This window comes from Notolabrus celidotus, chromosome 22, assembly GCF_009762535.1.
Source record: "Notolabrus celidotus isolate fNotCel1 chromosome 22, fNotCel1.pri, whole genome shotgun sequence".
Lineage (NCBI taxonomy): Eukaryota > Metazoa > Chordata > Actinopteri > Labriformes > Labridae > Notolabrus > Notolabrus celidotus.
The window spans coordinates 17,703,210-17,717,865 of NC_048293.1; the positions used below are offsets into that span (position 1 = coordinate 17,703,210).

General features: G+C 41.1%; 1 protein-coding gene across 1 annotated transcript in view; it reads right to left on the reverse strand.

Moving 5' to 3' along the window:
• The window catches only part of itpk1b (inositol-tetrakisphosphate 1-kinase b), a 37,236-nt gene that overhangs the window by 13,621 nt on the left and 8,959 nt on the right, over window positions 1-14,656 (reverse strand). The window contains exon 4 of the mRNA XM_034675403.1: window positions 4,484-4,609. Within this exon, the coding sequence (XP_034531294.1) occupies window positions 4,484-4,609 (126 nt within the window). The remainder of the gene's footprint in view (window positions 1-4,483; window positions 4,610-14,656) is intronic.

A 14,656-nucleotide genomic window follows, 5' to 3' on the forward strand; every position in this document is an offset into this window, starting at 1 on the left:
CTGTGTCTCTGATCTGGCAGGTCGGACCGCAACAGATCAGATACGCTATGTTTTCCGGATGCCGGAGCACGACGTGTCAATATGCACAGAACAGATGGAGCGGGACAGGAAGTCAGGCACCAAAACAAAATGGAAACATCCGGTTAGTTTTCAGAATAACCCCCCCTTGTTATCGTTAGATTGTTTTTAGCTTAACTATGAAAACAAAATGTCATTTTGAGCGGAGGCAGGCCTGGAGTCATCAAGTTAGAGGTTTTCAGAGTACGATAAAGACAACATGGATGAGGAGAGGAGGAGGAGAATTCTTGATTCAGTGTTTGCCGTGACTTCAGCTGTCTGGCAGTCCTGCTCCCTGCTGTGTTCCTAAAACCCAAACAGTGGTTGTTGACGGATGAGAGAGAAAGGAGCCGGACCGCAGCGGGTCGGAGACGGACCAGACACAGATCTGGTGGAAGTCCCGTGTTAGACAGAGAAGGATTTAGCTTCAGGCTGTCGGATGGGTGAAAAATAGCATCCAAAGTCATTTCTAAGGGCTGATGAGGGGCATGATTCTTCTAAAACTTTTTAGACTGAACATTAAATCAATCAATCAATCTATCAATCAACCAGGAACATGTGGGGAAGTTCAATAACATGAAATATGCCTCAGTGTGTAATAAGGGAGGACTGCACACCAGGTGTAAGATTGCCATGACACAAATAAATCCATGCAGATTACAGATGTTAAACAAACATATCGTAGAGGAAGGCAAACTTCAAATACAAACACTGAGTTGAAGGGTCAACATGCCACACTCAGGACGTGTGTGTGTATGTGTGTGTGTGTGCTCCAGAGAGCAGGAGATGTATGCCAGCGGGTCTGTGTAGGTTACATCACTATTTTTCTGCATGGCCGGCTGTTAGGTCAGCGTGAGGTTTGCTGTTTTACATAACTGCACCCCTCTCCTCTCGCCTCCTCTCCTCTCCTCTCCTCTCCTCTCCTCTCCTCTCCTCTCGCCTCCTCTCATCTCCCCTCCTCTCATCTCCCCTCCTCTCCTCCAGACGGCTCTCCTCCCGCTCCGTCTCCACACCTCCTCCTCCCCGCTCCACAGCTCTCCACATTCCCATCTCTGCTCTGTGCATTTCTCTGCCAACCCCAATCATTCGGAGCAATTTTTAACCGACTTCCAATAGCTGTCAGGTGGAGCTGGCTGGAGCTGGCTGGCTCATTACACAAACAGCCTGGGTGCACACACATCACGGGCCTTTAAAAACACCACAGCTCCACTGTCATGTGTGTTTGCATGATATTAAACACGCGCAGCCGAGTCAGACATCAAGCACAAACATGCAGCCGGAGAAAAATGCCCATTTTCCTACCGTCTATTATTACGCGCGCACTCACTGACGCATGCAGAATGTAAACAAACGCCTTGGCTGTGACAGGGAAGACCATTCTGTAGGATTTGCTTGGATCTAACTGGCAACTCTGATCAAAGCCAGTTGAGCTGTTATGCAAGTCGAGCATGCTGCGTCCAAAAGTGTTATAAATCCAAACAAGTCTAGCAGGATTTTTAAGAGTTATTCTTCTGATAAGAGCTGTCACTTCCTGATTTCTGACTCTTGAAAAAGAAACGCATTAAAACAGACGAGAGCAGAAGTTGAGATGGGGATCAGCGCCGTCTAGCCATGTTGAAGAGGAAAGGAGTATACAAGTGTAGGTGTTAAGGACTGTGGGTGTTCGGTTGCACATTTTCAGTGTATATGTTGAGGCAGATCTGTTCCATAAGGTGAAAACTGCTCATGGTTTTCTGAAAATGGTTCAGCAGTGGAACCGGTCTATGAAACTGGTTGTAGACCATGACTGTGAATCTAAAAGAACCAAAACCATATTTTTTTTAAGCACTTATGTGAGATGGGTCTGATTTATTACATCAGCTGGAGGATCATAAGCAGTCCATCACAAGAGAGCCTGCTAAATGAGGAACTTCATTTTGGTCTGAGTAGCTCTTTTTTTTCTAGGGGTAAAAAATCATTGGCTTTGTACGGAGGAGGATTAGGGCCACTGAAAATTAAAAAAATAATAATCATGGTCAACTTTTTTAAAATTATTATTCTGAGAAAAAATTCAAAATTATGAGATTAAAGTCAGGCTTTTTTCTCAGAATAATAATAATTTAAAAAATCTGACCTTAATTTATTTTTTCAGTGGCCCTAATCCTCTTTATTATGAGAATAAAATAGTTTAGTATTGATCATTTACAGTAAATATTTTTGCATAGATCTACTCGAGTTAAAGCTGATTTGTATTTGATTGTATTTATTTCCCCAGAGGCTGGAGGACTGCTAAGTAGAGATGGGCATTTCAAGCCAAAAAACTATTTGATAATCACTGGCAACTATTCCGCAATTATTCATAATCCAGCTATTAACAATAATCAGGTTGTGTTTAATTCTTCTTCTGTTATTTTCCTAATTAAAATTTTCTAAAAGGGATTTTTTTGGGACAGTTTTGCCTTTATTTGATAGGACAGCTGAGGAGAGATAGGAAATGTGGGGAGTGGAGAGGGGAGAAGGACCTGCAGTAGGTGGTCGAGGCTGGAATCAAACCTGCAACCTCTGTGACGAGGGGTTAAGCCAACAGTGCCCCTTTCTTTTGTTATTAAATGCAGTTAGCATTCTTCTTCTTCTGTTACTTAATGTAGTTAGAAACAGCTTTAAGATGCTCTATAACATCTGACGGGAATACCATATTACAACCAGGCACCAGTGAAAACGAGGACAAATTGTACTTTTAAACTGCGAGCATATTAGCATTAACTCTTTGAAGTTTTAATAAGTGAAGGAATATGCCAGCTTAGTTCCTCCTGGATCTAAAAGTTCGGTTAAGCCAGCATTAGGCTTCAAAACGCCTCTGCAGAAACCAATGGGTGATGTCACTGAGACTATATCCAAGTTTTATACAGACTATGGTTTACATTTATGCAGCCTAGAAATTCAGCTGATATTCATCAGAGCTCTGCTGTGCACACGGCTCACACCTCAGCTCACTGAATCACAACAGTGCATCCCAGCCTGACGCTTTGTTTGAATTTGAGAGGTATTTAGAGAGGAAGGCCTTTTCCCTCCACCAAAACAAAGCAGTATTTATGACCACAGCTGTGTTATAATAGAAATAGCCCGCTGCTTAAATCATAACAAAAATGTAATCACGGATGACAGTGGTGTTCAGGTAAATAGCCAGAGCTTGAGGAGTGCAAACACGGCTGAGCCACAAAGTTGGGCTGATAATTTACAGGCTCGGACTTGTTCGAACCTTCCTGGAGGGAAAGAATTATGATTTTCAGGTTTATCTAATGTTGCTCTGAACACAACAAAGCCTCAGGGATGATATGAACACAGCAGACATGGTAGAAACTTTTACTGTGATTACCATTACTCTTGAGAGTTTTTTGATAAAAAAATAAACAAGTTGTGAAGTTAGCAAAGATAAAATTGAAAGTGATCACCACCAACATGGTGACGTCTTCAAAGAGCTTCTTCTGAGCAACAGTGGAAAACAGAAAACGAACAAAGGTATAAACAGAGATAAGAGAACACTTCTTATCGCCTCGACAAACGACTGAAATGACTAACGGTTAATTGTATCAGCGATGCTTCATCCTGATGCGACTCGGTGTGCTAATGTACGCGCTGAGGTCAAAGGTCACCTCAAATGTGCCCAAAAGAAAACCTAGTAAAGGTTGAAAAGAAACATTGGGTAAATGGACACATAAGTTGATTGTATTGGTGACAAGTAACTGGGTTTTGCTTTATACGGACATCCTGTTATTGCTTCCTAAGCTGAGCAGTCAGCAGCGTTTTGGCAGAATAGCGTGATGTTGATCGTGATCACAGCTCATCTGAGTCATTCAGAGAGAGAGGAGAAATCTTTTGAAGTGTGTTCACAGTTCCACATTTGGAAAGAACCTGCTGTCTGTTTCAGATTTTTATCAAAGAAGGTGTAAGAGAAAAAACAGCTAATCATTTTTTTCAGTGACAGCGTTTTGGGTCGAGCAGCTAATGTTCTTCATGTTCGTTGAGTGTGAGACTTTCGGCCACTCAAAAACTGATAATAAGAATGAATGCTCACAGTAAAGGGACTGTGCTGCAGAATACACTTTCAAAAGCTCTATGTTTATATTTTTCTCTAATGATATTACATGAGACGTTGCATAAACAATGATGTTGTCTGAACAGGTTTAAGACATTTTCACAAATAGTCTGAAATGCTCGGAATCAAAGTTTGGAACATAACTAGCAAATTGAGCGACAGTCAAACATGGAAAGGAACTAATGATAGGTAAATCTAATTTATTCCTCTGCTTACAGAATGTCTGTAGACTGTGTTGCGAGGGGTTTGTGTTTCAAAAAGTGGAAAGGATCCATTTCATTTGCCCCACATTTGTGGACTCTGTTATTGTATTTATTGTAACAATACTCCAGAGCAGACAAAGGGGCGTACCTGTACTCTTTGCACCAGCAGCACAGCCTGGGAGTCATTCTGGTCCGCCTCCAGGATAAGGTCAGTCAATTTGTGGATGATGACGTCCAGGGGTCCCTGCTCCTCCAGAGGCTGGCTGAGGTCCAGCTGAGGAGAGAAGAACAGACAAGGGTCAAAGGTTATGTTGCAGAAATAGCTGACCTTAGCAATAAGATGTTTCTCCATATTTCTTCTTTTTTTTTTTTTTTTTGTCAAATATAGATTTTAAACATTTTAGACTGACAGTGTGACAACATAAGGTATAAAATTATAGAATAAAGTCACATCTGAATGTTAACTCTCTTCCCCATCCACCCATTACAAGGCCATTCAACAACTACAAAAAATAATAATAATAATAACAAAAAAATACATAAATATACAAATAAATAGATAAAATCAAATAATAATGATAATAAATACATAAGAAAAATAATGATAAAATAGAATAAATAGTATTAAATAAAATAAATAATGAAGAGTAAGTTAAAATTGCACATATCAATCCTCCAACTCCGAGGAGAAATCTAGAGACTGTATATGTTTTTCCATATTTCCAAACAGCCATGGGTGTCTCCCAGCTTCAAATTATTTTCTTGTTTTGCTTCCTGCTCTCATACATCAGCAGTGCTACATCAATCTTATTGAAGAAGTTATCCAAACCGAGACTGGCTCCTAACCGTCGTATTTATAGCCGTAACCTTGGTGCAGTTAGAGGTTATGTTGTATTCAGTTTGAATTACAACATCAGGATTTATTTCTGATGTCATCTCTTTCACTACCGGCGACAATCCCTCTCTTTCTGGCCAGGCTTCTAGTCCTACTGAACATATTCGACAACCTCTGAGTGAAAAAAACAACATATTATAATTCATGTGAAGTTTGCTGCAGCAGAAACACTGAGTGCAGAGGGCCAAGTAGTTCACAAGTATATCAAAAGTAAGTTTGATATTTGATAACACTTAAGTAGGTCAGGACTTGCCTGCACGCACAAACACTGCAACACTACAAGAGATAACGTAGAGTCCAGTTGAATTCACTAAAGGTATGAGCACAAATCTGTGTCATAAGAGAATAGTGTTTGATGCTCACTTAAATCTTAACTCTATTCAAATTCATTTTTCAAGGACTGATGAAGAGAGATGTGTGGATCAATCCACCACCCAAAGCTCTGTTCAACCCGGTTGATAACAGGATCAACTCATACATAACGCACTTTTTGTTTTGTGTAACCACTCCAAGCGATCAGACTTAATCAATCTGCTCTGGTTATTCACTTGATGGATCATGAGGGCCGGTCCAGCGGCATCAAAGTCTCAAACGCACACGGTTGTCAAGTTTTGGGTTTAGAAGTGGTTCTAGTGTGATGTAAAAGTCACGATGCTGAAAGCAGCAAAAGTTTCCGTCTGCTCTATCAGATTCTCCACCAGAGAGAATTGCTTCAGTCAGATGTTGAATGGTGGGTACAGATGGAAACGATCACAGAGGGTACAAAGGTATCAGAATCAGCTGTTCTGGTTCTCTGCTGACCCGAGGGTGTCTTTCAGCTGAGAAAAGTAACCAACTGGATACTTTTCCTTTGGTGGCAGTCGATGGAAACTTATTTCAAAGCCCCAAATTTAGTGTTGAGATAATTGTATTTATCAATCTGTTTTGGAGGCTTTTAGACCTTTATTTAGAAGGGATAGGACAGTGGATAGAGCAGGAACCTGGGAGAGAGGCCACAGGGTATATTGACCCGGGACTAAACCTCTAAGCTGGGCGTCGATTTGGCTTAATGGTTAGTTTGCACTCCAATTCAGCAGGCGGCTCGGGTTTGATTCCTGCTCCCCCTCTCTGCATTTTATCCCCCCGCTCTCTCCTGGTTCTACTACTCTGTTCTCTGTCCTATCCTCCCTCACAGTAAAGACTTATAAGCCCTAAAAATGTAACTTAAAAAATGTAATAACCACTAATCTAAAACTGTGCCGTGTCTATATCATTTAAATTGTTTTTGTTTTTTTTAAGTTATATTTTGGGGCCCTTTTGCCTTTATTTGATGGGACAGCCAAGGAGAGACAGGAAATGTGGGGAGTGGAGAGTGGGGGAAGACATGCAGTGAATGGCTGAAGCTGGAATCGAACCTGCGACCTCTGCGACGAGGACTATAGCCTCTGTATGTGGGACACTTAGACCACTAGGCCACCAGCGCCCCAATTTTAAACGATTTAAAACAAACAAACAATAAATATATTTTTCAAATTTGCTATTTAGCCTCAGTTTTTGGCAAAAAAAATTAAGGTTAAAGCTAATGTGACGAACTTTCGATCAGTGTAGATTTTGGTGCCCTCTGTGGACAATACCATCAGCTTATCTCCATGCTGATCTTGTCCTGCACGTGTGTTAGTAGTGTTTTCTGATAAAAATAAATAAATCACCCTGCTTTCAATCAAGAATCAAATATATTACACATTGGGAATAATTGCTGTGGAAAATATAAAAAACAGGAAGTCAGTGTTGTAATCATCACATTTGCAGCCGCTCCTGTCGGAGATTACAGACATTAAAAGTGATCACATCACAATGACATTTTTAAACTTGTTGTTTTCTTGTTGACCTTTGTCATTAAAAGACTTGGTCATTAGTTTCACAACCAGGTAAAAAACTCCTCACAGGAGCTTTAACAGCACAACATCTAATCAAGTCTCATGATGTGACTAAATTGAGCCATGTGTCAGTACAGTCTTCCATATAGGGTCAAAGCCTTTTTTCTAACATTGTCTCTACATCTGAGTGACAGTGATAAATTCATGCTTGCTATGTCTTTATTGTGAATGCTTACAATGCATTAATAAGAACATTTCGTGCAGCCCTATCTCTAATCACATGATCATATGACCTTTGCTTTATCTGACAGTGCTTCGTGTTTTTATTTTTTGCTAACACAGAGCTGATTTACATTTGTGTGTTTACTTTTCTTGTTGCTATATAACCAAGGACCTTCTGAAGTTCGGAGGCAAGGTTGTGTGAAAGGAGAACAGACGGTCACAGAGAGAGATAAAGCAGCCTTCAGTAAGTAGCTAGGCATAATAATTACCGGAAAAGGCCAGAGGAGTCAAAGTATATTCTAAGATAAACTAATCACCAGAAATCCTTAGCTTGACCTCGAGCTGTGTGTTTTCTTGAGTAACACAAGAGCAGCAGTGTTGTTCGCTATGACAGATCATTTAGCAGTGCATTGTGAGTTGAAAATATGAGACTTTAATGGAAAGATTCAGCGAAAACAAAGCAAACAGGACAACACTGCATTCAGAAGACTGTTTCAGAAAGGGTTGATTGTGTTGGTTGCAGCATAAAGCATAAAGCAGTAAAACAGTAACTCCCGAGCTAATCAGCGAATGGAAATCACCTGATCATTACGGACAAAAGACAAATCAGCAACACCTGTGCAAATATGCCAGAGCAGGGCAGGACCCCGCTGTGTTGTACAGACACATCAATGCAGTCACTGTAACACTGTATAGAGTTTCAGTTAGTTCAGGGTTGGTCGTAGTCAGAGGTAACATTTCCTGGTTAATGATTGTGCGAGGTGTGATGGATAGATGACTGATTAGCTTACCTTTGGGCTTGCCATGAAAAGTCGATTGCACAAAGTAGTAAATCTGTTATATCTCAGATGATTTATGCTCCTCAAGAACAAAACGTTGAGGGTTATAACAGAAGTATGTTCATTGTTCTTATCTCGCAGCGTGAAATATGAGTTTTCTGCGCTGACTGGGAGTGTGCCAACATGCAAAGAAATGCCAACACACCCTGTAGTGTTCAAGACCAGCTGTATCCCCTAAAGAGCTCATTATGTTACATCAACACGGCATTTCTTTCTCTGCCAATCTTAACGCTGCTGGATCTCATTCTCCCCTATACTCTGCTGCTCCTGCCTGTAGAAACACGCCCTTCAACTCCAAAGAAACACGCCAACACCAGCTGCAAGAATGTACTGTATACAGGGTGATGAGGCTGAGACTGTACTGTGGCATCTTTGCTAAAAGTGTTTCAAATCACCTAAGTGTGTTTTAGAGCGGCTAAATGAGGTCACCTGGCAACAAAAGTGAAACCCTCTGTTAAACTTTACACAGCATTATATAATTTTACTACCTAGCTTTCTTACTCATGACCCGTCTCTGTTAAATACTTGACTCTGTTTGGTCAAAACATCATAACAACAGTGGTAAATACTTAATAAAATGGCGCTAGGGACAACCTGATCAAGAACATCTTATCAAAACAATAAGGAACGAAAAGGAGTCACTTTTCTCCTCTGCCTGTTGACACTGTGGCAAAAATGCTAGTTTTTATAAGTATGCTACATTGGTAAACACTGAGGCAAGACCTTTAAGGCTGATTTATACTTCTGCATCAAAACGACGGCGTACGCATGTAGCTGACGTGCACCTCCTACAAAATGTAACTACGCTTAGAATCGAAGCGGCAACCTCCGGTCTCAAAGTATGAAGCCCATACGAGGTGTTATAAACTGCAATTCATCAAGAATCCGCTTGAGGCTGGCTGCAGAAACACAGGAAACCTCATAGAAACCAATTTAAGAAAGACGATATTTACAGTATTATTTAACATGTTTACAGCCTGGTTCAAAAAACAGCTGGGCTCTACGTAGCTAATTTCTCAGCATGCGACAGTTCAGAAGATAATAAGATAATGAGTTTTTGCCCAAATAAGAACATGACTGACTTGACTCCCGGACAGGAACACAAAGCTGTTGGCTAGGAGGCTCAAACCCTGCCTCTTTACCTCACACTATGCCTGGTTGGAGTTCCGCATTTCCAATATGGCTGCCGCCGACGATTGGCTTCAAAACAGTGCTCAGGAACAGATGGGTGACGTCATGGATACTACGTCCATATTTTATACAGTCTATGAGCGGACCGCAAGCCCTTTGATTCGTCCGCTCGGCAGCATTGTATTTCCCGCATTTATAGCACTTCCCGGATCCCTGCTCATCGGCCGTGTATTTCATCTCCTCCTCTCTACCGAGTCCGGAGAGTCCCTTCAGGTCCTTGCCTTTGTGCTAGGGTCTTGCTCACTCTGTCATGTTTCCCATTTGCATAACCACCCGTCGACTATATATTATCCCTTGTGCAGTAGAGTAGCTGCAGAGGACAGTGATGTACCTTTTTTTTCTACACATAAAAACAGTTTATGATGCACTGTCACAATCAGATATTCAGGGTTACTTAATAGCTTCCTTCAGATATTCAGTTGTTGTGGCTTACTCAATAAATATTACAAATCCAGCCAGTGTGATTACATCATCTTACAAAAAGAAGCCCAGGCTTTAAAAACAAGCTGAATTGGTTTTGATGAGTCAGAGGCCCAGCTGGTTCATCAAGAATCATGTGACACACACAGAAATAGGAGCATATGTCACATGCATAAAACACGTAAATGTTGCTGCCATGACCTCAATTACAGTGTTACAAGTCAACATTCATAAACTGAGTTGTCACCTGTAAACCTGTGGTTTATGAGCCAGGCTGCAGTTTCCCGCAGTGGCTTGAGGTCGGTATAAGGTGGGTAAAAACCAAAAGCGGTCACTCTTGTTTTCTGTGGAGCGAGCAGTGTCAGTTTGACAGAGCTGTGTGAAAGGGAATTCGTCGTTAATCTCTTGCTTACACAACACATAGGGCCCCTCCACAGCCTGGCCCCTCCACAAAAACTGGACTCTACATCACGGGGGGTCAACACCCGTCAGTGAAGGCACATCACAGAGGATGAATCTCCCTGTGCGTCGACAGAATAACCCTGCTTTAGAGTTGATCCAAAAAACCCAGCAGTAAAGTCACTGACGTCCCACTAAATGCTAAAAGCAGAAATGTGGGCTGACGTCTTTGTGAGTCCCTCTGGGGTTGAGTTCTAGCAGAGGGCCGTGATGGTGATGGACAGCACAGAAAACACACAGGAACCTGGAGGGAGTGGATGGTCAGGGCCGATGTATTTCCAGCTTTGATGTAGCACCACAGTAGGTCCCAGCTTTACCCAAGGGAACTCTAAAAACAGAGATTTCGAGCGAACAACAGGGACTGCGCTCATATTTGTACTTCAGCTTGCAACATAATTGCGTAAAAGTTTAGTGAGCACAAACTGTGTGCACTTCTGTTTATTTATTTCATGTTTTGGTTGTTTTTCATCTCTATGTCTGCAGAGGCTTTATCCTTTAAATGTCTCTCTCTAGTTCCCCTCAGCTGGATCTAACCTCGCTGAGCTCTCGCTTTGTTGTCAGACTCGCCTGGAGAGAGACTGTGTGCAGAGAGCAGACAGACAAGTGATGAATGATTTATATTGTTCGTCGTGTAGCTCTTGACAGCCTAGTGTAAAAGAAACGTGTGTGTCTGAGACAAAGTGTGGGTGTTGGCCACGCCTCACATGAAGTACAGGACTCAACATGAAGATGATTCTCCGCTAAGGGAAAGAAAAACAATACGAAGGCTCAAACTGGGAGCTCATTAGGCTAATGGTCGTCTCCTCAGCCTCCCTCCAGTCCTCAATGCTGATTGCATGGTGCAGAGGAAGCTAATGAGGCAACTGCCATTTGGCTTTTATCAGTGACTAAAAAACAAGCTTAGCATCAGGATAACCTTTGATATATGCGTGGGACTAAAAGGACTTGGCAGGTAGCTTGGGAACATTTCTAAAGGCCTTTCTGGACAAATTTTGGGGGATGAAAAACTAGCTTTTCAAAAGGGAGGTACAGGCTTTAGACATAAAGCAGATTTATTGAGGATGTCTAATAATATTAGGGGGATAAAGGAGTCACTGAGAGTTCATCTTAGTCAAACTGATGAATATTTCTTTACACATCGTCTCCACCCTGAACTCCTGACACATCCACAGCCCACACATTTCTGTAATGCAACTGGATTAGTTTTTAATGAATCAAAGATAGTGTAATGTGCTGAGAACACACATCTGTGCTTTGTTGGCATGACTCAATTGTAGAGTCTACAATGGATTAATAATTATCTACTTCATTCTGTCATATGGAGACGTTCAAATGGTTTTCTATTTGGAGATCTTTCTGGAGTACCTGAGCTCGCTTCTCTCGTAGGTTCCTCTGAGTCGCTGCAAAGGACGTGCCAGACTCCAGCTGCTACAACTACTACTATCCATCTAATCTCTCTCTCTCTTCATCTCCTTCTATCCCTTTTTCCAACCCCAACTCGGTCTCAGCAGATGGCTGTCTAACATGAGTCTGGTCCTGCTGGAGGTTTCTGCCTATTAAAGGAAGTTTGTCCTTGCCGCTGTAACTTGCTAAATGCTGCAAAGACTGAGTCCTGTCTGTAAGATGGGACTGGATCTTACCCTGTCTTGATGCTGGGTCTTTGTTAATAATTTGCTCCTGTAAAACAGAGAATCAAAGTGCATGGATGGAATTCAAAAGTTCTAAACCTTTATATCTGATAAATCTGCTTTCTGCCTCGTGGTTTGTTAATAATCCGGCACAACAGAAGGTCCAGAGAGCAGCAAACTAAATATGTTATTCATTTTATGCAGTGACAAGGGTAGGGCTGGGCGATAATTCAGTAACGGTAATTATCATGATATAATTTTTCTCAACATAAAAACAACAAATGTTTGAGAAAAAATGTATACATGTTTAAACGCCCGTATTCCACAGTAACCTTAAAAGGGAGTACACTACTCACAACAATACTCTATAAACTGATACAGAGCAAACAAAGTGATATTTCTTTGTTGCAAATGTAAATCAAATTATGTAAATGACTTCAACCTGAGGAAAATAAGAATCTAAAAACTTAATCTCGTCTTACACAACGTCTAAAATGAGGGATTCAAGAAGCTTATCAGAGAACTAAATCCAGATACAAGCTAACAAGTCGGATTTCTTCAACTCTCAAAAATCTGCCTTTAAATGTAAATGAAATAAGGATTTTATATTCATCGTGATAATTATCAATATCGACTAATATGAAAAATGTTATTGGGATAACATCTTTACGATATCGTCCAGCTCTAGTCAAGGGCACCCACTGATATCCGTCTACATATCTTAAGCTGTATCATGGGGGGAAAACATTTATTTCACTTTATGCTAAATGCAAATAAAGGCTACCAGTCAGCCTTATTTGCATCATCCTACACTGGAGGACAAATGAATCCCCTCTTAAAACAATATCTGCTTCATCAACCTCCATAAATCCTTTGTATAAGTGAGATATAGCAGCAGGCTGGATATTTATTTGAAATTCATCAGCACTCACCGTATAATACAAACAGTAATTCAATAACTTTCACAGGAGAGCCCACTCAAGCGGTGACCATTTGCCGTGATGGGTTCTTTCTGTGAGAGCCGGTGTCGGCTCTCTCAAGGCCGAGCCCGGCGAGTTAATCTCATCAGCTCTGTTATACAGACAGGCTAATGTACGGAGCAGCGGCAGGATGAGCTCAGGGCTGAGGGGTCAGTATTGATGAGCTGGTGGAAGTCGCAAAGAGGAGGGAAGGATGAATGGAGGGGTGAAAAGTAGAGACAAGGCGAGTTTGATAATGGGTTACTTGACAAAGGAGCAAAAGAGGGATGATGTTGTACTCCAAAGGCGCACACAAATAAACCCTCTGTTCTTTTTCTGCCCTGTTAGGCCATATGGGTGTGCATGTAGTTGGTTTTCCCACACTAGAGATGGAAATATAAAATTAAGTCCCTGGGGCTGCTAGATTTAGCAAAGATGTGTTCACACAGGCTGACGTCATCAACACTGCCAGCCCTCTGGGGGAATGTGGCAAATATCATATATCTCTACAAGGAAGAGAAGAAGGAGGATTCTGTGCATGACATTCTGACTCTACTTCTCACTTTACTCGCCCTCTTTCTGGACTAAAAGCTGCAAACTCACACGTTAGTGAGAGACGCCACAAAATCCCTTTCCCACAAACAATCCAGTCCCAATAGATGTTATTACTAATATGACAGCAGCAAATGTAATACACAGCAAATAATGTGAAAAGCTCACATCAGGGAGGATTTGTAATTTCTCTGGACTTTTGATCGACTACCAAAAGAGTGGCAGAGAAATGAACCTTTGCACTGCTGGTACAGAGCTGTTATTTCAACCAATATGTAGTTTATACATAAATCCAAACAAGGGAATCAGCGTATAATAAGGGTGTATACAACATTAACTGTTGGTTTATTCTGCTATTAAAAGCCCAAGATTTATTATTCCTTGGGCGTCCAAGTTGAGTTGTTATCATCTGGATCAACAACTCCGTCAGACCACAGAGACAAGGTTAGGTGAAAAGACAAATCTACAGCGATGTTGTTCCAGCCTTCTACAGGAGGTTAAATATACTTTCTATTCACTTTTCAGAGACTCCATCCACCCACATCAAAGCTTCAAAAACCCAAATGAATACAAAAAAAAATACACCGGAGCAGGGCAGTTTATCTTCAATGAAACAACTTCTATTTTGAAGCCACAGTAGTGCCAGACAAGCTTTAGGGCTAAATGTGTCTCCGTCTATCACTGCTGCTTTTACTGTCTTTAACAAAACATTAATCCCCTTTATCAAGTTTAATGCTTTAACTCATTTAATTAAGTGTCTCAGATTGAACACTTGTCTAAAGCTTTAGTTAGACAGATCTTAATATAAGGTAAGATAATCCCTGGACTTTAAGAACAGAGCATACAGAAGACGTACTAAGGATGCACAATATTATCGGCACGTTATCGGTATCAGCTTTAAAATGAACTACCAGATATCGGCCAACACGGCGATATAATTAACCAATAAAATAATGGGCTGCTGCACCCATGTTGGGCTCGTGTTTCAAGTTAAATTTTAATATAAGCAGCAGTCTGTAAGGTACATGTTGCTGACTAATTTAGGCACATTTACTGTCAAAGAGTAAACCATTTTATTTAATTTGGGTTTAATTGCTGAACAGTTGCACTTTTCACATGTTCTCTGTGAACAGAGGTTAGGTTTACTTACTATGTCAAATGTGAAATTGGCCAAATTTGCCCTGGTTGTGGAGGATTGTTATGATTGTCTCAGGGAGAGCATCATCCAAGTTTTATGTAGGATGTATCTTTTTGTATGAATTTTGTTTGAAAGCAATCGCCATAAATAAATATGCAGTTT